Here is a 24789-nt window from a genome sequence, read left to right as displayed (position 1 = left end):
TTCGATACAATTTACATAAATTAATGAGTTAACTATAATTAACTCATTTATATATATATAAATTTAATCAAGCTTTATTTATTCTTTTCGGATAGTAAAACTCAACTATCAATGTTTAGATGCTATGCTGTTTAATTGCATAATTTATTATGTCTACGTCATTAAAAGTGGTTTTTAAAAGAAGTCTCGTTTAATACCTCAACATAAAGTTATTTTCCCATGTCTCCCGAAATATTATGACGAGAAAACCTTAAAACCGTCTACATGACAAACCTGTTAATGAACAAACACCGCCATGAATATGGCCTTTGATTATTCCATCTCATTATTTGTCTTAAGATAGTGGAAAACTCAAACTGGACTTTTTACGTCAATTTGTTTGAGGAAGAACCATAAAACTGAAATTCCAAGACGATGAAGATCTTAAAAGCTATCGATGCAGATTTGATTGCCTTGACTGAGCGCAACATCACAAGCGCCGATTCCTTTTTTTAGTCCCACTTAAGTTATTGCTAATCGCATTAACTAATGTACATATTGTGCATCTGTTATGAGAACAAATATGGGCATAAAACGGGCATCACAAATCTCTTAGTACTCGGGCAGGAGTTCGAGCCTGATGACGAAGATTGTCGTACACGTCACCAAAGCTATCACCGCTGACCCAATCTGACTGATTGTCCAAATAAAAACCCAGATTTAAACCGATGACTTGAGGGGAAACCGCCGCCTTTGTAGCAAATATAAACTAGCTGCTTGATCGATAAACCGAGTGATTAATCTAAGGTTTAAGGTACAAAAACAAAACCCTTTTTTTCTCTTACTCACGATCTTTGTCTCTGATGTGGATTGAAAACTGTTTATTAATTAAAATTCAGCCAGTATTCTTCTTGTGCATTGCATAGCCATTCGTCGAGATAGTTATGTCCTGTTGAATGCATGAAAAGGCCATCGTAGAATGGACGTCAATGTACTGGCAATGTGTAGAATTAATTCGAGAATTTCTGTGAAAATGGTAATCTCGCTTTTGGCTCCGCTGACAACAAATAAAAAGATATGGTACATGTATAACATTTCGGTTTCTATTGAAACTGATATTCATATAATCTTGTAATGGTACTCAGCATTAATATCATTAATTAAACGTGTGACTTAAAATGCACTTCACCGACAAGTCTTTCCAGTAATAGGACATTAGAGAGAACTTGAAATTTAATTAAATTATTTAATGAAATGAAATAAATGGTCTACAAGTTCCAGCCAAAGTGAAATTTTCTGATCCTCTTGATTCAAACTAAAGAACATTGTAGAAATAGTTGTATAATTATCCTTTTTTTTGGTTCATATATATATTATAGGCTTTTATAGTTCAACACCTGTGCAGTCCCTTAAAGAAAGTTACACAGTCAAACTCTCCGGGAAATAGAGAAAAAGAAAATGTAACTTTCAACCCATAAACTTTTAGCTTTATTATTGAGACATTTTTCATTCAAAATGTCACATTTAATTCTTATATAAACTTACCATCTCTGTATCAATAACAGTTTATCAAATTATTCATCCACAGATAAAGAGGATAATAACATTTCTATTGCATTAGTTGAATTTTTGTTTTCAATTAATAATAACATAATCAAATGGTGATTTCTCTAACTATCCATCATCAGGCACTTTTTGTTTCTTTTTTTTAAGATAAGAAAGGTAAACTAAGTCTTTTTATTTAATTTTTTTTTACTAAATTATAAATTTCAATCATTTTTCATTTTAAAAAAAGAGAACTAAAAAGAATTATAGTCACATTTTAAAAATTGACATCACCATAATAAAAAATTCATAAATTAATTGGCTGGCGTGAAGGCAGGTTGAGCGACCTTTTAGCCATAATTAATTCTAAGGATATGATGCCAATGGTTTCCATCTTTTCATACGATATCTAAATATAGAAAATGATTGAATTATTATGACAGATTTTTCTTGTGTAGAGTACGTGATGTTAAATGACGTAATAACTGCAGGATAGGATGTCGGAAATCCCAGACTATAATGGTAGAGTTTCTAAAATCGATTATAAATCTACAAGTATACAACCGTAGAAGAGTCATCACTCAATTTTCATTTCAATAATCTCTGGTGTTTGTTCATGTGAAAAAATAAACTACATTAACATGTTGATTAGCATATGTACTCTTGACCCCAAACTCTTCTGACCTAGCTTCAACTATATAGATGCGTATACATGAACAATTATTTTGCCAATTCGCAAATTTCACTTTGTAGTAATAATTTTTCCTTTTTTCATATGAACATCAAAATGTAAAAATCACTTAATATGTCATGTACTTTTGTTAGTTTTGCATATTGTTGATATACCTGTATATGAATATTTATGAAGCATTATAAATTTTTATCATAGACATTGTAATAACACACTAAGTACCTATTATATTTATGACATAAATAGTAGGTGTGTGCCAGAATTAAAATATAACGGGAAAGGTGGGAAGGTGGGAGGGGGGAGGGGTATGAAATACACTTTATAATACGCTGAGTGCATGTTTATTTATATATACTTACATGTATGTATGACATGTACCTCAAATAATGTACCAATGACATGGCTTTGAGAGAAGAATGTAATTGAGGCCTACTATTAATACACAATACCGGTTTAAATTAGGAAGAGGGCTACATACGTTATAAAGCTTGTGCCCAATCCCATTGTAATCAATATGTTACAGTAAAATATGATCAAAAACAAAAAGTATTGTTCAAGCCAAACCGGTTTGAACGTTGGATTTTACCACCATCTTAAGTTAACCAAACTTTAGAATATAAACAACCATACATTGCTTGTGTTTCAAATTCACTTTCATATAATTTTTCTAATAAATGTTGTTGGGTTTTCCTATTATAAAAAAAAGTTTGTCGCAATCATTTATCTTTCTGGGAAGTTATGTAATTGTTCATGTGTTTAGTAATACTAAGATATGTATTTGTATTGGAATTTTTTGTGTAACATATGGCTAGTGAGCGATTCATATTTAAAAGTAGTCGTTCCTTGCTTTAAACTAGGTTTCAATACTACGACTTTTCTGGAATAGTGAGTTTATTTATTACCCTTCTCATACGTCAAAACTCAAATGTATTTTCTATCGATTCGTGGTGTCACCCCTAACCTCAAATATCAAATATATTTCGATGACAGCTAAGAGATATCCTATTGTATTTTTATTTGTTTTGCGTCGAAAAGCATGATTGCAAATCAAATACGAATAGTCAAGAAAGATTATTAAATTTATAATCCTAAGGGTGTTTGGAATGACGTATGCGATTTTGCAAAAGCCTAAGTAGATTTTTTTTTTACAATTTCCCGACAAAAAGGGATTCATAAGAGAAAAAACGGAAAGCACAAGTATTATGTCACATGCATGTTTCGAGCCAAAAAATTCTGTGGTTAACCTTAATCATAAAATGTAATTTCATGCATTTCAAAAAATTTACGAGGCATCAAAAGATTAATAATTTACTTTGATGTAACTTATTTTTTCTCTAAGGTACTAGTGATATGAATTTGGCAATTCAATTCATAGACTCGTTACTTCAAACGTAAAATGTTTCTTTTTTAACGAGAAACTTCACTTATAACGAAAGGAAGAGAATCAAAAGAAAGAGTTTCAGATTTTATAGTACCGCTAAAGTTTACTTTTCTATTTTTAATATTATTGATAAATTAGAAAATTGTATCGAGTACACTCGACGTAAGGGTCGTGCTACCCTAGACTTTTTTAAACAATGCGACAAAATCTTGGTGTCGAAGGGTTGCTTCCCTTATAAGATGCAGATTGAACCTTAAAATACAGCTCATGAAAAATGTAGACAGAACAATTGCAGAAACTGCAGACCAAATATTTTAAATGTTAAAGCATGAATGGCACAGTTATAATCAAACTCTCTATGCACTTATTGTGCATACGCCTATGGCAGCGATAGCATACAAGATGCATAACTCGGCATTTATATCCTCTGATAGATAACGCGTATATTGTTAGACCAAAGCAGTCAGTGTTTGTCTGATAAATGCATTTCAAAAGTAGTTCGTAGGGTAGAAAGAATCATTCCGATGTCGTTCTATCTTGTTTAGATTTTGGCAATACCTCTGAGTGCAACTATGCATTGTGTTGTTTAGTATTTAAAACGATATGTTAATATTTTTTTCCTTTCGACAATTTTTATGTGTATTTTGTTTCGTTTTTTTTTCACTCTTGTTTCTGAATCATTTTCGAACGATGTAAATCTATAAAACTATATGTGAAATAACTTAAAATCAACTAAACTTTCAAACAAAACTACTCGACTTCTGTCCCATTTTCTTCTCACTTTTACATGTAGACAATTAAAAAAAATAAATACAGTAAAACTCTAAGCAATATTAGCTTTTGTTGTGTTGTAAGACAAAATGTCAATGTTCTCCGCTTAAAAGCATATTTCATTGATTTAAATAGAGCTTTGTTTAAAAAAAAATGCAAACTAGAGTCTATCTAGCTTTGATGCTTAAGCAAATCTTTTAACGATACAATCTCGACAGCCAAGTCCAGATTTAGGTTTTCAAAGTATCAGCTTGTTGTTTCGGAAATCGATACAAGCTTTCCTATAGGATGAACCGGTAGCAGGTGAAATAGGACACGGGACCCACAGGCTTCCCGGAAAATCTTACCATAGGTGGTAGAAAAACTGTCGGGGTTGAGCCGAGAAGGAAGATGACGGCTTGGCGCTTTTTTATGATGAATTGCTAGCAATTTCACTGTAGAGATCAGGTCATTTAGGCGATCATTCAAAAATCATCACCACCACATTCCCAGTTTCATGTCTCAAAATGGTTGCTTAATACTGATAAATGGAAAAATCATGTATTAAGTAATTTACGATTAAGTACAAATACTAGTCATTAATTTGATATAATTATTCTCTTACATCATAGCTAAAAACGGTTGAAATAGTTCTATAAGATATGTAATATATATGGTATGTATTTGAAATTTTCAAACGCAAAACACACATCTTGCGAATTCAAAACATATATGTAAAAAAAATCTTTCAACTCCAACTACTTTAAATATTTATGAAAGCTTTTTACTAATAATGATCCATTCAATACCACCCAAACTCTTTCAGTAAAACAAAAGTTTGGGATTTCTATAGAGGTTAATAAACCGATTGGAATGTCCATTTAGCTTTTATTGCAACCGATCATTTTCAGAAACCTGCAGCGAATGACAAAACCGTTATCTTTTACACGTCTGGAAAAACAGATAAGATGTATAAATATTCAAATATAATGGCCAAAAAGAAGCTTGGTAAAGCTGAATGAGATACCATCATATCAGCATATCTACATGTATACCTGTAAATACATCACCTTGACGCTCTCTCTCTCTCTCTCTCTCTCTCTCTCTCTCTCTCTCTCTCTCTCTATCGAAATCTCAAAACCTAGTCAGTAATGTCTATCTCTCCAATGATTATTTTTGTCATCAGGTATTCAAACCAAGAGAAAATGAAATACATGCGAAGCATACAGAAAGGGGAAACAGACAAATATGTACTCAGTATTTCTGTTGTCGGATTATTGTTACTTCTCACTTCTCTTAATCGTTTCATTTAAAATACCTGTAAAAAATATCAAATGTTTTTTTTAACCTATTCGTTATAAAATTTATGTGCAGCTTTATTCATTTTCTGGGTATTACTTTCTTTGTCCTGACATACCGGGTAGTAATTAACCGGCGTTGTTTTTGGTACTCGATCAGTATTCGTCAACGCAGTCACAAATCTTTAACACTCATCAACGCTCGTCATCAATCGATCAATAATAACACCATTAGGATGCATACAAAATCTATTAAAAACTAAGATACAACATATTTACAATCGCAATAGTCACCACATTGACCCAATATTCTTATTGTAATGTAATTTTGACATATTGGCCACCATCTGTTTTGAAACCCCTTGTCCCTTTTTTTAAAATAAGAAATCTATACTCTTGCACTACATGCGCATGTACATATATATGACTTTGTCAGTACATGAAACATGTTGCCTATTGTATTTGATATCTTTTAATCATCTGTTAGAATTTAACATGTTACAAAATTAACATTAAATCGCTATGCCATGACCACGGAAAACACATTATGTTTGAATGTATGGAGAATGAAATACAATAATAATGAATAAGAATAATATGAAAAAAATATTGTGAGATCTTGTCTTTACTTGAATTTTTTTATATTAAACTATAAACCCGAGATTCTAAATAATGCATCCCATCGACGTTTCCAGGATCTCACCTCCACTTAATCGGGATCGGGATGTCATTAAACATCGGGTCCAGTGTGCGGACGATTATTAATTTTTTAATAAATGATTAATGTAGGAAGATTATGTGTGCCCGTTGTTTGGTCACAGAAGATTTGACAATCTATGTGCACTTAATATCTTTATATATTGATTGTCTGTCAACCTCTAGCCAAACTCCAAAATGGTCCCGCATATTTCTAGAATATGTTGCAGGCAAATGCCTGTAATAAATAGGCATTTGTGCTATTAAACCTCCTTCTCTGACAAACGCTAAGTGCCATGCAGTGTAATTGCCGAAATTGTTCATTTAAGCGTTCTTTTTCTAAGGTGGTAAATAAAAACGTTATGATATAATGAACTAAAATGTAAATGTATAGAAATCGAACATCGTTTTTGCCAGCGTGAGGGGATTCTACACCGCGGAGAAAAAAGATCGTATTTTCACAGCCTAAGTGCTGCGTGTGATGATGTCTGCCTGCAAAAGATAACGTATAAATTCCTTCACTTCATAAATGATTAATTGTTTTTGACCCCACAGCTTAGAATTTGAGTGTGTCGTTAGTTTCCCATAGAAGTTATTTCAAACCCATCTGCTTTTCTGCTACCTCTTCTCTTTGCATCTAAAGGAGTTATCGTAATGGAGTTGATCATTGCGTAAACAGGCTCACTTTCATGCAAATACTCCTCGATTTCTCGACTATGGTTTTCATCACATGTGCAGATGCAATGACAAGGATTTCTTAAACAACTGTCAGATCAGAGATAGAGAAAATACTTTAGTTTCCTGTTTTAAAAAGACCTTTGGAATAAAGCCTTTTTCTGTGATTGAAATACAAGTGTGCAAGTTTGGGTTACACGTAAAGATGATCCGAGCGATGCCAATGATGGGGTCATTGGCAAGTTCATCTTAGAGAAGAATTAAAGATGTGTTTGTCAAAAGGATTTCGATTCTGATTGAGAGAACCCTTGTTACACCCTGAGAGGAAATTGATCGCCATGTTTAAGAACTATTCTTGGAGTTTAATGGCAGAGGCATTTGTATGCTATCGTTGTAGCTGTCCAGGGATTTATGGGATTTCCGTTTGAAAAAAAAAATGAATACAATCTGATAAATATTTGCAGGGTAGCATCAACGCAAAACAGAGGCTTCAAATAATGAAGTGTTTATGTATCTCTTTAAGATATAACAAGCATCGATCAAACTTTGTGAAGCCGTCTGACCGATAGTTTGCTCTCTTCCGCAGTTATATCGCTTAAGGATTTCTGCACATAAAAAAATCCAGATTTCTATATCGAAAGGGTCTTATATTCGGATAGATATCATCCGAATTTGTTCGGTGCTTTCTGATAAGAAAAGAATTCTACTAAACCAAAGGCGAAAGTTCTTGGAGAGCTTCCTTAGGTGAAGAGGTGTATTTCTAACTTTAACTGAAACTGTGCAAAAAAGCATACCTCATACGGATTGTTTTCGAACACTTCCCTCGTACGAAATAGTAATTGGTGAGGAATGAACACCATTCACGACCGTCATGCCGTCTATGGTCCGTTTCTTTAGTGACGTTGCCGCGACTACTGCTCTCACTTCCGGTAGGAGACGAAGCACTCTTAGGAGAGGTTCTGAAATCGGTGAACGGTTGGAGCACACGATTCACCTGACATCCCATTCCTCAACACCATCTGCACATGAAACGGTAGTACCCGAAACCTCCGAAGGAGCATCTTTGTAAGTTTATTCTTCTCATGACGTCATCACAAGTCTATCTTTAACATCAACTTTAATAACTTTCTCAATTTTTTTTTTACTTTGGTCCTTTTTTCATTCTGGGTTGAAAAACCCACGGCTTTCATTTCTATCACACATGCTCTATCCAGGTATTAATGTATAATTTATACGAACGGCACACTTATAAAACGTATATATATCATATTAAAAAAAGAAGTGTTATTTTCTAAATGTTAAACTAACACTGCCTATCATAGATACGAGTATGTACAAAACATATGTGAATAACTGTGTGTGTCTTGGTACATTATTGTTCAACTCCATAACACTTTGCTTTCATTTTCTTTCTACTGTATATCAAACGATACAAAATGCATTGAGTAAATGTGATGTGATAACATTACAAAGTATGACAAGGTCTTAAAATGAGTGCCATTGATTAACTCCATATGATTATCAATCAGATACATGTTAATAATTTTTTCATGATTTTCAATGAATTCAAATGTCCTCAAATTTAAAAAAATCATAAAGTTAACCCTAATCTTAAAATTGATATAGGATTCCCGTCTTTGAAGACTTTAATAAATAACATTGCTTTTTTCTAACGGTTTTCTTCTAAGAAACATTGAGCTCAAGCTTGAAAAAAGATATGTGTACATCTACATGTATCTTTATATATCGCAGAATAATTACTGGCGGAAAAATTAGCTTCAAATCTGTACTTGAAAAAAGAAAGATTAACATTGACGTTTATAGGAATAACGATGTTCCACTTTGTCCAAATGGCAAAAAAAACACACACGTCATTTTGACGTCATATACAGCTAGTGATTGCAAGAAGATAAAACTATTTGATTAAAACTGCATTTTTCTTTATGTTTTCAATTATTGTGCGTGGATTGATGGTGGGTAGGAAAGAGACGTGTAGGGGGTTGCATTCAAGTTGTTTAACTTATTGTTGGTTTAAAATAAAAGTGTGTACATACGACAACTATTTTATAGCCAATGCAATGAATGTATTAACTGCATTAATTGGTAAGTAACCAAGGATTATATATAAAGGGGTTAATGTCTGAAACAATACTGTTTTAAAGTGTACCACTAACAGAAGTACAAATCTTAGCGCCTGAAACAACCTTTGCAGACGTTATACATTAATTTGATGTAAATCATAAAGTACATGTCTGTGTAATTCTATAACCATCTCCTATTGCACCCAGGCTTACATTGTATCGCGTCACGGGGAAGGCTTCGTTCAGCGACTTTAATTTTGTCCCACTCTAAGGCTGTAATGCCACGGTTCTATTTTTGTAAGATGTATCCATGCCATGCTGTGTTATATTATATTCTACATTTCCTGTAAATTGCATTTCTGTGACTTGTTATTTCATGAAGTCTCTCTGCTCCACTGCCTCTGATATTACTTTCGCCAGTCGTTGATAGAAATAAAATGCCATTTTTGATCCAGAAATACAAGTGCTTTGTACGAAGGCCTGTTCTACACGCGGTCATTCTCCAGTATCTGCATCATCGTGTAGGTAGTATTACACAGTCTTTGAAATGCGACGAACAACTGTCATCGTTTCAATGCTTTTTTCAGGCTCTTTTGAAATTTTACCATGGAGATAGACAAAAATGTCAGACGTTTCAGTTTGCCATATGGTATCATTTAATTAATTTGTCATGCAGCGGTTCTTTCTTTTCAAAAATACTTTCCGATGATCTCTGACGAATGATTTATAAAGATCACGTGTTTTATTATTATTTCAGATACGAGAAGAGGGGAGGGGGGGGGGGGGTCAATTGTTCGAAAATCACGTTACTCAATATTGTTTACCAACATCAATTGGGCGTTATCGCCTGTTTGATTAACTTTTTTCTTCTTTTCGGTACACGTTTCGTTCCTATTGTTTGTGAACCATGTGTGAAATATAATTAAAACATGCAAAGATAATGTAAGGAAATTGAGCAAACAGACATGCACTTGAACATAGATTACTTCGTAAGAAACAGAGCTTGGATATGGTTGTATGGGTATTATCTACAAAATTTCCACAGGAATTTGCATATGAATCGCATAAAGAATCGTTTGTATTGTCATTTTAAGAGAAGACCGAATGATTCTGACCATTTGTGGATTACTATATTAAACAAGAGAGCTCTGTATAAAGTTTAGTCTTTTCAATTATAAAGCAAGATATTTAAATGTTTTTTTTTTCATTTAATGATAATTTGAGGATAAAAATCAATCATATTTAAAGACTCAAGGTAGATCTGATGGTTAACTTATTGACCAAACAGCCTCCTTAAGAATCAGTACAGTGTGAATTTGTTTGCCGTATTAACATGTATATATACGTTCACGTATGTATAAAAGTGAGTCTCTGTAGACAAGGTGCCACAGCTGGCGATCCGTGCAACATTTATCTACTTGTTTTGAAAACACTCGAAAGGAGAAAGAGTCAGTTTGATTTTGATTACTTCAGACGCTCTCACCCGACAACCCTACAGATATCTAGCGCTAATTAGCGAAAATGAGGCCCTAGAAAAAACAAACATCCGTCTTACTTGCTAAAGTGAAGAGTCTGCCACAAACTTTCTTGTAAATCAGAGTGTTTCTGCTAGTTTGCTGCTAGGGTTTTTTACATTTGAAATTTTCACTGGAATGTTTTTTTTTATCTCCTTTTGCATGTTTTGTTGTTTGAATTCCTTGTGTGACTTAACACCCCACCCCCCCCCCCCGTCAAACTTGTCTAAATACATATAGCAAGTATTATTACAAGGTGCCCAGACCTGTAGAATCATTTGTTGAAACAAACAGTGCACCTCCAGTACCATAGAAAATGATGCCTTGCAGCAATATAGGTTCACTTGATATAATAATTTAAGGTTATGTTATAGGCAGACTTGATATAGTGATTTGAGACTCCATATAATATGAGTAACTATAAAATACAATTAGACACCTGTTCTCGACCTTATCTACATGTATATGCCTTGTACATGTATATAAAAACCTCTTGCTTTAATGCAGCATCGTCTCGAGAGAAAGATCATTTGATGTTTATCATTATTGGTCAATGTTTACAGGTGAACAGTTGTTACTCCAAATATCAGAGATCTTGTCCTCAACAAACTCCAAAATGAAATGAAATTTACTCCTGATTTTGGTTTTAAAATAACCCATGCGGGCGAACTCTATGAGCGGAATAACGAAAACCGTTGACTTTTATAACCATATACAGCTGATTTAATAAAAGAGACTTCGAATGATATGATTGAGTATTCACAGGTTTACTTACATGCAATTAGATTGAAATTTCAAACTGTCAATGCAACTGTACTTGTAAAATCATGAATTCCGTTGCATTTCGTGTCAGAATGAAATAAGAATGTCCACAAATTCTTGCCTTTGATTGAGTTAAGAAAACGTTGACAAGTATCGATTGTAACAGGTTTTATTCATTGTTTTCTTAATATTGATCTACAATTAATTTTCAACTTGAAATAAGAGCCCCTTTGGCAGATATCTATTGTTAAATCTTTGATAAAAAAATTTGAGCAATAATGATTTTGATTGTTTCTGACAGTGACAGTCTTTAGTCCTCTTGAATTTTTTGAGTAAACAATTAGATATTTACATTTGATCACGACATGGTGTAATGAAGATCTTAAGTATTAATTACATCTACCACACCTCGTCTTTTCACCGCAGATATAGAGTTAGATATACGACTGGTAAATTGATTTTTGTCCGTAAAATTTTCCAGTAGTCGTGCAACATCTGTTTATCATCTGAACTTGATTGTAAAACATGGTGAGTAAATAAACTATTTATCAACACTTATTGTTCAGAATATGTAGCGCATGGTGGTCACAATTAGTGCGAACAGAAGATATACACATGCGGTAAGCTATAATCAGATATATTCTCGTAGTGTAGAGATGATACAGGAAAACACATTTTGTTACTTCTTAATTATAATTACCTTTTCAATTGGCGTTGAGGTTGGTAAATAAAATCACTATTTTATCATTTTTTCGTAAACTTTCTTATTAACGTACCTTGAATATATTGTCTCAAAATTGTTTATCACAATCAGAGTCACACTTTATCTCCATGTACGTTACATGTATAAGATTGAATCCTACATGCGCATTTAAAATATATCGGATGAGTACGGTTTTTACATGGTACTGAAACTCTCTTTTATTTTGCGATATTTTATTTTCGTATAAATTCGCGTCTTCGCTTACATGTAACCGTTTTCACGAATCGTCAGTCAGATGTTTATATAAACTCAGACATTTCGATAACTCTCACGAGAACTTCATTTTGTCGAGTCGATATAAGTATTCTCTCTCTCTCTCTCTCTCTCTCTCTCTCTCTCTCTCTCTCAAAAATGGATAACTTTTCAACGCACGTCACTATTTCATGTAACAACTCACTGCATTATCTTTCTTTCTTTTAATACTCTTTGAAACCAGGATCGAATTTCATGCAAAACTTGAGTGAAGTCCTCCAATCCCATTACGAAGAGACCTAGACAAGCAGAAAATAGCATTTAATCTACCAGAAATAATGAACTGCATAGCGAAGTGTAATGAGTAGAAAAAGCTACAACCAATTTGTTTTATTATCTAATCGATTTCTTATACAATGTTTCCGCCTCATTTGCATGGCACTGACGATGAATATTCAAATTACGCCAGTGATGATGAAATTAAAATCGTTTGTTTAAAAACCCATAACTTTCTCTTAATGCAACTACAGAAATTGATCATGCGACGCAGATTCAGTTCTTAAAAAAATCATTTATAAATCCAAACTTTTGATAAAGCATCTATCGTGTGCATGTTCAATAAATTGACCGAAATTCCGTATGAAATTTATTGCACGACATGCAGAATCCGACATTAATGGAGACTTGCTTGATTTGCCAGAAGTAAAGGATTTACATGGGTAATACGGTAGTCCTAAATATGGAATGATAATGGAAATGGGAAATCTCTGTGATTTATCCATCGTTTATAGGATAAGACTACATTTTGTGCGACATAATGGCAGTAGGAACGAGGTGCATTTATTTACGTGTTCTAATATAACTCTTGCAAGGCTTTCATTTTTTGTTGTTGTTGTTGACGTCACTTATCAGTGTACGAGTATATATCCGAGCATTCAGCAAAGACGTTCAACAACAGTTATAATCATTATCATGAATGACACCTAAATTAAACTACGCCGTGGTTTACACGTCCAGTGAGGTAATTCGAGTCACCGTACGGAATAAAAGTTAATTTTAGCAACGATTTTCGAGTTTTTGAAGTAGTTTAGCCGGAATAGATAATCTCTAGCACAGATAAATTTAATGCTAAAGTAGCAGTATTGACATATTGCAGTACTAGCATTGAGTACTTTTAAATTAACAATACGATTACAAATACACAATCGTGATTCTGAAAAAAAAGACATAAGATCTGAAATTTTAAACGTTGCCTTATAACTTCAAATCTCTGTGGTAGATTTATCTAATTAGAATTAAGTTGCTAATTTCTGCATCGACACATTTGTTATGAAAAATGTATGCAAACAAATGACTCGTGTACAATTCAATGATAACCCACTAACCCACCGTGGGGATATTTGTCAAAGCTCGTCAAATGGCTCGCAGGAATATAAAATCCAGACGGGGAACTACACTGGAGCAATTAGGCAATAAAAAAGACAGAATATCATCCTAAACATGATGAAACTAAGCATACACTTTACGATCAATAGTTGTTCGGTCCCCTATACATTCCCGGAGTATATATGTCCCACAGCAGAATGCACTGCAATGATATTAATTGTATTGTCCTGTCTGTGGATGCCTTCGGATTTTCCGCTCAGATTTTGCGTGCCTCGTTTTCAATTAGGAGTGATTACAAATCTAAAACAAAATACAATATAGCATGCAATGATCGAAGGTTCATGGGCAATGGACTTTCCTTTTAATAACATATTATATTTTTTAAATACATTGTGCAAAAGGTCTCATCAACTTAAAATTCTTAGCTTGCAGCTTAAAATTTAAAAAAAAAAGCCTGCATAATGGTATTAAAATAGATATAAAGTCTGTTGATTTTAAGCCGTGCACATTTGCAATTTTAGAAATTATAAACAAGATAACTAACTACACTTCTTGTCAAAGTAAAAATGTCATTAAATTTTAATAAAGGTCAAAAGAAAATGAAACAGTTTAATGACACTGTTTATGGCCAATATATCCTTACATCATCCTCAGTCTAGAAGCAATTAGGATAGAGTATAATCCAGCAAGTTTCAGACTAACTTTGAATTTTTTTCATAAGAAGTACATTTTACACGGTAATAAAGTTGTCTAATGCTGTTCAAAGATAAGGGATGTTACATGCTTTGGTCTAAAAATACACTCTTTATTGCGTCATGTCAAATATATTGCTATTTTATACGACATACATGTAATTGTAATTAAAGAACGTCTCAAGCAGTTCCAATTCAAATCGCATACATGTATGCGCAGGTCTAGAGGGGGTGTTAAGGCAGGTCCAGAGAGGGGGGTTATGGCGGGTCTGGAGTCCCTGCAGAGTTCCTGTTTGTATTTCTTCTAATTACATTATAAAATTACCAAAAATATGCCCCCTCCCCCCGGCAAACTGAAATAGCCGTGCATCGGACCCCCCCCCCCCCATGAAAAATTTTCTGGATCCGCGCATGTACATTTATGTGCTTAACAAATACGTTCAAATCATGAAATGCATTTCCTGTTAATGAACAGCGCTTATCCTTTCCCTTCCTTCTTATTACTTCTTAGCTTTACTTACCTGCTCCTGCTGAGGAGGCATCATGGGGTCGTAATCTTCTTATAATAAAAGAACTAGAAGTCATCTTCACACTTGCTTTCCTGGAAAGCTAAATGTATTAAGATTGCATTAATGATGAAACCTTCATGATTTCTGAATGTGGTTTTTTTTATATTCCTTGAATTATTGTATTATTTAGGGAATGAACTCAATGCCTACCCAAGTTATACTGGTATAACCTGGGTTGGGGCAATTTACGCTTTATAATCCGCGAAGCGGATTATAAAAAAAAGTAAATTGCTCCAACCCAGGTTATACGGAGTATAACTTGGAGAGATATTGAGTTCATTCCTTATAATTTAATTTTCTGTAATTTGCTGTACAAATTGAGTCCGTTTTACTTTTAAAAATGATATTAATCTGTTCAAAATTCAAACGTAATGTCAAGCGGATTAGTACGTTTTTGACGTTGGTGCATTGTGACGTGTCTTGTGGCGTGCAAATCAGGTTATACAAATATAACTAAATTTTTCTATCCAATCAAATGCCGCGTTACAACCAGAATTAAATGATTAAAAAATAAATTAAATTACATCTTATATACAAGGTACAAGAACGTACTTGTAAGCTATAAATTGTCTGTTATTATGGAGCTGACCCCCAACCCCTTTCCAATCGGCGTTGAGTTCGATTTAAAGATACCAGTGTTCTTGCCGGTATTGATTTACAGGTGTTAATTAGTAAAGGAATAATGGAATACCTTCATGTATCTCAAAGATGTGAACCTTGATCATATGTAAATGTAATTTTCAAAGTGCGTAATTTTTCAAAGTGCGTTGTAACAATGCTTTGCTCAATAAATATTAATATTTTATCGCACCAATCTTTTAACTGGGTTAATTTATGATATGTTATAAGAACTGTCCTTTTTGGAGATTTTATGATGCACATTAATCATATCGTAATCCATAATACTTTTCTACAACCCTATCATGTTTTTATTCATTTCATCTGATATAGACATAACACCTCTTTCGACTCAAAAGGCTTTCATTAAATCAAACAAGTTATCAAATAATGTCATACTGTTTTTGTATTAGCAATTATTCTCCGAAACTCACGAAATATGACCCCGCCTTCATCAAGCGTAAACAATCGTGGGCATATTAAATCAAAATCTGTATCTATTTTCAAACAAATTCCACTTCATCCAATACATTGTAATAGATGATATACGTTTCCTTGGCAACAGGGAAGATGAACCTTCTACATCGAGGAGGTTATCTGTTTTTTTATGTAGCCGAAGTTCCCTGGAAATTGTAGAAAAACATCTGCCACTTCGACCTATTTAAAAATAACTTTTCGTTAAAAATGCCTTGCCTCTCTGAAAACATGAAGAGGTTAAACAGAATTTTTTGTGTGTGTTGAAAACACAGAGGATAAAACACGGAATTGAATGTGTCGAAATGTACAGAAGGATCAAACACTCAGTGGAGCCCGATTCAGGTTGTATACATGAAAGAACCGTCTAAGACGTTGATACTGGATCCGTATTGTGTTTTTGATATTTTTGTGCTTGATATTATTGAGTCAACTTTCTCCGATTCCTGTGTGTATATCTGAGTGTGAATGGTGTAATGTAGGATAACCCGTATTCTCTCCATGTATCGATTTCATGTTCAAATCGATTCCTATTTATTGCTAAACGCTAAGTGACGAATTTCTAGCCTTTGATAATGGCACCGTAATCACTTTAACATTCAGAAGAGGAATCATTTTTATGTTTTGAGCAAACAGCCAACTTTTCTATATCATTTGGGTGTGTGAGAAGGCAGCTAGCGCATAATTAGTGAAGAGAAGTCACTGACAGTGGAATGAATCTAACAGAATTAGACTTTATTTCGATTAATTGCTATGCTACTCCTGAAAAGAGTATTAAAACTGACATAACATCGCTACTATATTCCAAGCACATCCCTAATCTTCTAGACTTTACAGGGGACAATAAGAGAAAGGCTTTTCCCATCGATTTATTTTACACATGATAAAGAAAGCCTTTGTCTCGCTTGGAAGAAATATTAATTCTCGTTGAATTGATCGCAGTTTCTTATTTCAAGTTGCAATATACAGATTTTTTTTTTGAAATTGTGAACATAACGCCCTCTATAGGAGGCTTAAGGGTTTTTTTCTCCTGGATTGTCGCGCTCAGTGACGTAGTAGCAGAGATTGCTTTTAAAGTAGAATGGATTCGGCTCCTACCGAGGGACATTGACGAACCAATTTCTGAGTGACATCCCATAAAATGATCAACAGAGTGGGTTTTATTCAGCAGCAAGTTTTATGCATGTTTGCTTCTAGTTGCCCTTTTTGGAACTATTGTTTTTCTGTGACAATGTGATTGTCGCGCAAAAATTGATTATTGGTTTCAATAGAAGAGAACAAAACACCCATTGTACGGCTGTTTTTGCTTCCCCCTACACGTCCTGAATTCCTAAAATGTTGTGGAGTCACGGCCATTTTTGGTATGTATTCATGTCTTCCTGTCGTATGCCACGCTTCTATGACAAAAGCTTTGAAATTGTTCGGCATAGTGAAAATGTTTTGTTTTCAAAAACGTTTTGATGAAATTTTGTGTCATATATCATTGTTTCACAAACGCTTTGCTCTGCACTTACATCTCGATCAACAAAACTATATACTTTTCTACAATAATTTGTTTGCATATACTGTATTTAATTTGACAGATGCTCAAAGTTTTGTTGATGAGCTTTACACTCATTTTTTGTTCAATTTAAAAATATTTAATGAGAGAAGGGGAAAGATAAAGAGAAAAACTATTCCAGTAGTAATTGATGGGTGAGCATATCGATATTGGAAGACTTTTAAAAACATAAACATAAATTGTGTATATACAGCAAATAAACTGTATACAGTAAGGCTGATATGATCAGTATTAGGAACTTAAAAACCATGGCAACATGAAGACTGTACAAACAAAACCATCAAACACTCCAGTTATAAAACCATTTTTAAAACCAAACTATCCCGATTTTTTCCCTGGTAGGCACATTTGTACATCGCACATATGTACTGACGCATGCACAGCAACGACCATATAGGAGAGGCGACATTTTCACAATATCGGGAATGGAATTAAGGCAAAAGTCATTTGAAACTGAATACAAGGCTCAGATGTTGACTTGATCAGTGTTATAACTATTGACCACCTTCTCAATGTGTACATATATATTAAGCTCGGGTTTGACCAGGGGTTTTAAAACCATGGACCAAAACAAATATAAAAGTACTTAATAATTTGAGGAAACCACTTCTTCATTGGTCTGTCTGTGAATGTTTCTCTGCAAACGTTTAACATTAAACATGTTTAAGTTTTAAAATGGATGAAGCTAATTATTTGACACCTACTCCTATTTCTAAATATGAATATGTTCTTACTTGGTAAAAAGAGGTTAATGCCACAAAATGTCTTTCAGATTATTTACTACCAATGCAATTTAAGATTATTACGATTTTACTAAAAAGGACATCGGCTAAACGGATTTACCTATTATCTTTAATATTCAAGGTATATTCTGTATTCATCCATTCTTCTTATATACATTTAAATCTAATATATGATTACAACATCATAAAAATGCATCAATTGTCGGAAAAGCAAAAATGTTGACCATCAAATAAGAAATGAAACACAATTTCTATTGTTTTTGTACTTAATTTAAGTTGTTACAAAAGTTAACAACTGGTAAATAGTAATTGGTTTGAGAAATTGTGTTTCACTTATATTCTACAATTAACTCCAATTTCAATTTAGAAATTCATATTGTTAAGAAAATAAATTGTAGAAATATGTTTGATTTATTCATTGTTACTTTGACTTGCAGAGACGTGTGATATTTTATTTCACCATTGTCCCGCCGTCATTTCTTTGTCAAGTTGTACACTTATTAGAATAAAAGAAAACTATAAACGTTTAAGGTTCTCAAGATAATGATTATTTTTTGCGAATTAATGTTCTTTTGATATTTGATGAATCAAAAGTTTGAAGAGACTCCTTCCTTTAAGGGTAAACAAGTGTGCGAACACCGGTGTCAACACTATGTTCATAATCATTAAAAACACAAAGAGGAGAAAATACCCGGTTTTTTTTCATGTAAATTTTGAATTTATCGCGTGGCAGTAAATACAAAATGTACAACTTGTCTTAATTGTTGTTAATTTTGTATTTACTGCCACCCAGTAAATTTAAAATTTACAACATGACATTTTCTAAAACTAATTGTGGAATTTTATAGTCTAACTCTTTATATCTTGGAAAAAAACTAGTACTGCATGTATTTTTTACCTTAGCATTTTAAGAAGTGCATGTTAATGTAGTCGTTGGTCTCAATTTATGTGTTGTAGACATACATGTATAGGTGTGTCATAAAATATGAAACAACTCACTTTGTCCTTAAATGACGATTGTTTTGTAAAGACAATGTACATGTACTATTTAATACAAATACAAAATAAATTTTGTTCCTTATACGAATAAACATATGCCATCTTGGCAATGGCATATAAATCTCCGGCACACTGTACATGCTACAAAATGTATTTGGCTTTTGCTTGTAACAGACTTTGTTCGTGCTAATCGTGCTTCTGACACATAGCCGTGTTATAAAAAAAAAGTTACTGATCACTGTTCCGTCATGTTGTTAAATTTCCCATTTAATTAGGGCGAATGAGGCAAACGTATTTTTATACATGTGTATACTGTCTGTGAACCACCTAAAAGACAAACTTGTAATAGGAGGACACATATATGTGACTTTACATGTACCATTTTCGGTTGTTTCTTCATGGGAAATACCAAAGGCGGAAGCGCATGAGAAGTCTCTGACTCTCAAATGTCTATACAAAGACCAGACATACTATTTCAGTTTTCTTATGACATCTTATCATGATAGCCACCAACAGCTATACAAAATCTATAAAGCAGTACGTAGGACATTAGGTAGTGTTATAAGTGTGGCTAACTATTAACTGGCATGTGTGAAAAAGATTTAGGGTATACCTTCCTTTTTCTTTTTTTCCTTTTGTTTGTTGGTTTGTTTTATTTGTATAGTTTTGTAACGTCAGTGCATCGTTCTAAATAGTTTGAATGTGAAAAAAAACCTTTCAAGAGAATAGATTTATTTCTTTGTTGGTTTTTAAATTTTTGTTTTATTTTAGTTTGTTTTTTTTTTAATTTATCGATAAATTGTCTGAAATTTTTCACCTAAATGTAAGAATTTAAAAATTTAAAGAAACCTGCTGCTCGGAACGTGAAAAAATTACAGTTCCCTTGACAGCTTCTTGTCACTCAATAGCTACAATTCCTTATTAAAATGTGAGAAAAATATTTAATTCTTAGTTTTCATAGAGAAAACTTTTGATGATTACATGTAACACAATATTTTGAAGACGATCATTACAGTCTAAATATTCACGCAAACTCGTGATTTAAAAAATTTAATCTATTCTTTTTTTAAATTGCTTATCACGAAAAAGACATTAATCTTTACTAAGACCAGTTTCTGCATCTAGAAAATATGTATTTTTTGGAAAATACAATAACGTTCATCTGTTCTGTGTATCACAACCACACATTAAATTATCTTTAATATTGTTCGAAACATTTCAAATGTTTCATGAAAATGAAAAAGCAATGTTTTCATTACAAACTTTTTGGACAGTTGAAGTGATTCATTTTAATTAGAAAGCAAAACCAGGTTTCAGATTTCTTCATTTAGGTTTTAATATTGCATGATTCTCTGTTGTAAATACGTGCTTATATAAAATGGAACGTGTTGCCATATAAACAGGATTGTTTTTTGGTTTGAATCAACTGTGTCAGATTGCCAAGTAATTTGAAGTAGTACGGGGGTTTTTTTTGTGTTTTTGCAATTCTAAAAAAAAACTTCATCTTTCTCTCTCTTTCACATAATAATTTTTTTGTTTATAAATGTAATCTTTACAATAATGATTTTGGATGTAAGTTCTATTTATAATGCCAAAATAAACCAAAAAAACCTGAATTTAGCATGGCGAAATCATGATTTTTTCACTATCCGTACATGTATTCAATGTTCTTTGTATTGATTATGCACTACATATGATACACGTATAGTTTGTGGCGACTTACATTCTATTCTAATTACCAACTTTTTGACTACAATTTCTATCGCTTACATAAAAGCGAACATTGATGCTTTTAAAATGGTTAACTTTTGCGAAAATGCATTTTTGATCATGCAAAAATTGTACATTTTGAAAATTTTCAAACTGGTTTGATATTTTAAATATGAAGCACTTTCATCGGTATCGATATCCCAAAGTGTTCCATACTAATTAAACCGGCAAGTAAACTTTAAATGGTTAAAAAATCGTTTTAGCAATACAATGGTCCATATAGGGTATCGTTTTTCAATGCCAGTCCACTTGAAACAACTTTTCTGTCTTCCATGCATGCAAACGTATTTCAAAATATCAATGTCCAGGTGCATACCGAAAATTTTTAAAGCGTGGTCAGATCTGAGTAAAGCAATCGCATGAAATAACTAAGATGATTCGTGCACGTAGCTTGCTTTAAAAAAGCAAGTTTATTTGATTCAGTCACATCCGGGTTGTTTCTTTCGTGATCTATATTATAGCCAAATCCCCCCTTTAAGCCCATTAAATAGCTAGATGCTTATTTACATTTAGTTCACAGGTAACATACATGTAAAGCAATCAATCGTAAAATCCTGTGAAAATTATTCTTTCCCATTTGTGTATGCATTTCCGAAAGTGGACAGCTTTTAAAGGGATTTTCCAGCCATTTGTTTAATGCATGCAAGTGTCTATCAGATGGTTATTGCAAATCTGTACCGGATTATCGGTCCTTATGGTAATGATGTTTGTCCCATACAGTTCATGTATTCCCAAGTAGTAATCGGAGTCCGAGGCGTAAACGATGTCCCTACAACAAGATTAATCATCGTCTCGTATTTAAGGACAGTTAGTTAGGGAATTAAAGATGGCAGGAACAATAAATATCCATTATTTGCCAATCAATTTGGTTGCATTGGCTTTCTCCGATTAAGGTCGATATGTTGTCTTGGAATATTTGAAGAGACGCATCTCCGAAAACGGCGGAAATGTGTCAAATTGATGTTAAGTATTTGAGAATAATGGAAGGCAAACATTTGATTGTCGGGGTCCTTTAGTAGACGCGGACATTGTTGTTGTTATTGAGACCACTCATGAATTGAAGAACATCTTAGCACATCATAAAGAATGTTCGATTTTATCATTACCCTTTCACTCTCTAGATATCTCGCTATCTCAAACGACCTACATGTAGTCCCCCTAGTAAACGTAAATATAGTTGTCTTTGAGACTTCTCATAAAATAAATTTAAAGTTAAATTTTAGCACATAAAATTTTTCCCCATAATGCTCTCAGAGGAAGAATAGATATAAGAATACCCTACTGTCGGCAGAGAATTGGCTAGGTGTGATATTAAAACTGACACCTATTCCGACACTTTGGGCATCTTTTATTATTCAAGTCTGCACTTTGGTCGCTTTTGGTCGGGATATTTGTGTGTCTCGATCGCATCTCCAACGTCGTTTCGATACATAAATATATTTTGCATTTTTAGCCATTACAAAGGGTTTTTTTCAACAGTATTTGTTATTGTGTTTAGTTCGATTTATCCACCGTTTTCTTCCTTTTCTAATCAAACTTGTTACATAGATCTCTAAACTTAAATTCAACATCTGTGTATTATCACCAAGCTTTCCAATAATGATAAGCGAAAATGGACACAAAAAATTTAAAAAATGAAATCTGTGGAAGATTCACTAGGGATATGGAATGCAGGTTTAATTTGAATACATGATAAGAAGGATGCTGAAACTGCAGAACTGGAACGAGCGAGAAACATAATAAACAATTTTAACCGCGACAAGCGACCAAAGGTGGGGCAGTAATTTCCAGACAAAAATTCTAATTATGAAGGTTCGGTGAAGGCGTCAGTCCAAATATCAAGCCGCGAGCAGAATCTCAGACAAGATTAGAGTATGCATGTGTAGTAAAACTAGTAAAATAAGTGAAAGGCACATACAATTGTATACTATAATTCATATTATTTGCTTTCTGTCGTATACACGTCATCTTGTGATAATAACGTGATCTGCAGTACGTTGTCATTCGTTCGAGGGCTTTGTGGTACGTTTTAACTCTTATCGAAATCGCTTTACGCGAACAGTTCAGCAACAACGTATGCAATTGACTTAATTTGTATAATCAATCGTGCTGAATAAGTTTTCTACACACGAACAACCAAAATAGGTATATAATTTGAGTTAAAGGGCCAAGAATAAGATTAACATTACGTCATCAGAACTAAATACAGGCATACCTGATGAGACCAATACTAATTTCATTGACTGGTTAAGTGGGTTTCCTTCTTCTTCTGGTTAGCGAAGCAGAAAATATTAAGATACCGCGCAACGATTCAAAGCCCTCGTCAAATCACAGTTATGATTGTAGCCAAGCAGATCCATTGCTTTGCATTGATTTTTACGGTACTGTTCTGCATCTAGACAGAAATGCTTCTCGATGAAAATAGCCGGTGGTACCTTTGAGAATTACAAACTTTGCACAATCGGCAACAATCCATCATCACTTCAAGCGGATTGAACTATTCAATTATTAACGATGATTAAAAATGATTCAAAATAAATGTGTACGTGTGTTGAATGCGTGTTAGATTTTGTATGCCGATAAACACTCTGGAACTGGGTTTTATTTTTGCTATAGGAATAATCCTCAGCCGTGACTGACATAAAATATGCCCCACAGATAGGATGCATCGCGGCCATTATTCTTAGCCTAAATTGAGTTCCAGGAATAAAAACTTAAAATGAATGATTTACACTGTATGAACGAGTACATTTGTACTGCTAAGTAAACTTTTCTGCTAAAAAAAACCCACATTTTTTTAAAACTCTAAATATACGTAAACTAAAGGACGGTTCGTCTATGAGCAAGATTCTGTTAAATCATAGAAGCAAGTGTTGGACTAAGATCAGATTCTATATAGCAAAAACACAATCCGAAAGAGAAAAGCAGGTGTTATTCTGTCCGACTGACAGACAACAACCAGGCGCTTTCTTCTTAAGTTGTGCTTCTATAAGACAGAAATATATAATCTAACTGTTTATTGTTTGGTCTTAGATTGTTGGCCATATCATTGTGTTCTGTTTGGTAAATATTTAGACTATTCTGAACAGTTTTGAGCACACAACACGCATCTTTCAATCAGTTTGTATTGTTTCGAGGCGCTGAGAGAGAAATACGGATAAATTAATTTTGGTTTCTTTGGATCTTATTCCAAGGACTTGGAAGTGATTGATGTAGTGGTTAAAAACTTGTTTACATTACCATATTTTCCTTTATTAAACCTTAGAAATGAAAGATAGGAACTTTGATGGCAATTTTAACTGACGATGTGCTATATTAAAATCGTTGATGAATCTTCTGGTTTTAATTTGAATTTTTTTTCACGTGTTTCATGGAATTGATATGCAATTCGGTAAAACGCAGCGTCGAAAGTCGTGTTGACGAAACAATTTTTCAGAGGTTTATCCGGTGAGGCATCATGGGAAGAAGTTATACACTGTTAGAATCTTTGAATAGAAGCATTTTAAGCCATTCGATGTTAAAAACCAAATGAAAAATGAATTGCGGCCAATATCAATAAAATAACATATCATATAAATATGTGTGCAATTTTTTTTTTTTTTGGTAAAAACTGCAATGTTTCAAAATATTGTTTAACTAGGGTTTTATTT

The 24789-nt window shown here is 33.3% G+C and overlaps 1 protein-coding gene across 8 annotated transcripts in view; it reads left to right on the top strand.

Moving 5' to 3' along the window:
* The window catches only part of LOC105338403 (innexin unc-9), a 58425-nt gene that overhangs the window by 16881 nt on the left and 16755 nt on the right, over nt 1-24789 (top strand). Inside the window, exon 1 of one of the 8 annotated variants that reach the window (XM_011443505.4) lies at nt 6965-8080. The exons of 5 other annotated variants lie outside the window; for them this stretch is intronic. In XM_011443505.4, coding sequence (XP_011441807.3) covers nt 7887-8080 — 194 coding nt within the window. In that variant the 5' untranslated portion in view covers nt 6965-7886. Of the gene's footprint in view, nt 1-6964; nt 8081-11919; nt 11993-17234; nt 17428-24789 lie in introns of those variants that run through there. 2 more of the 8 variants (XM_011443510.4, XM_011443507.4) reach the window with 2 other exon arrangements.

This window comes from Magallana gigas, chromosome 2, assembly GCF_963853765.1.
Source record: "Magallana gigas chromosome 2, xbMagGiga1.1, whole genome shotgun sequence".
Lineage (NCBI taxonomy): Eukaryota > Metazoa > Mollusca > Bivalvia > Ostreida > Ostreidae > Magallana > Magallana gigas.
The sequence above is the reverse complement of the archived record's forward strand: the minus strand, read 5'-3'. Positions and strand labels throughout refer to the sequence as shown.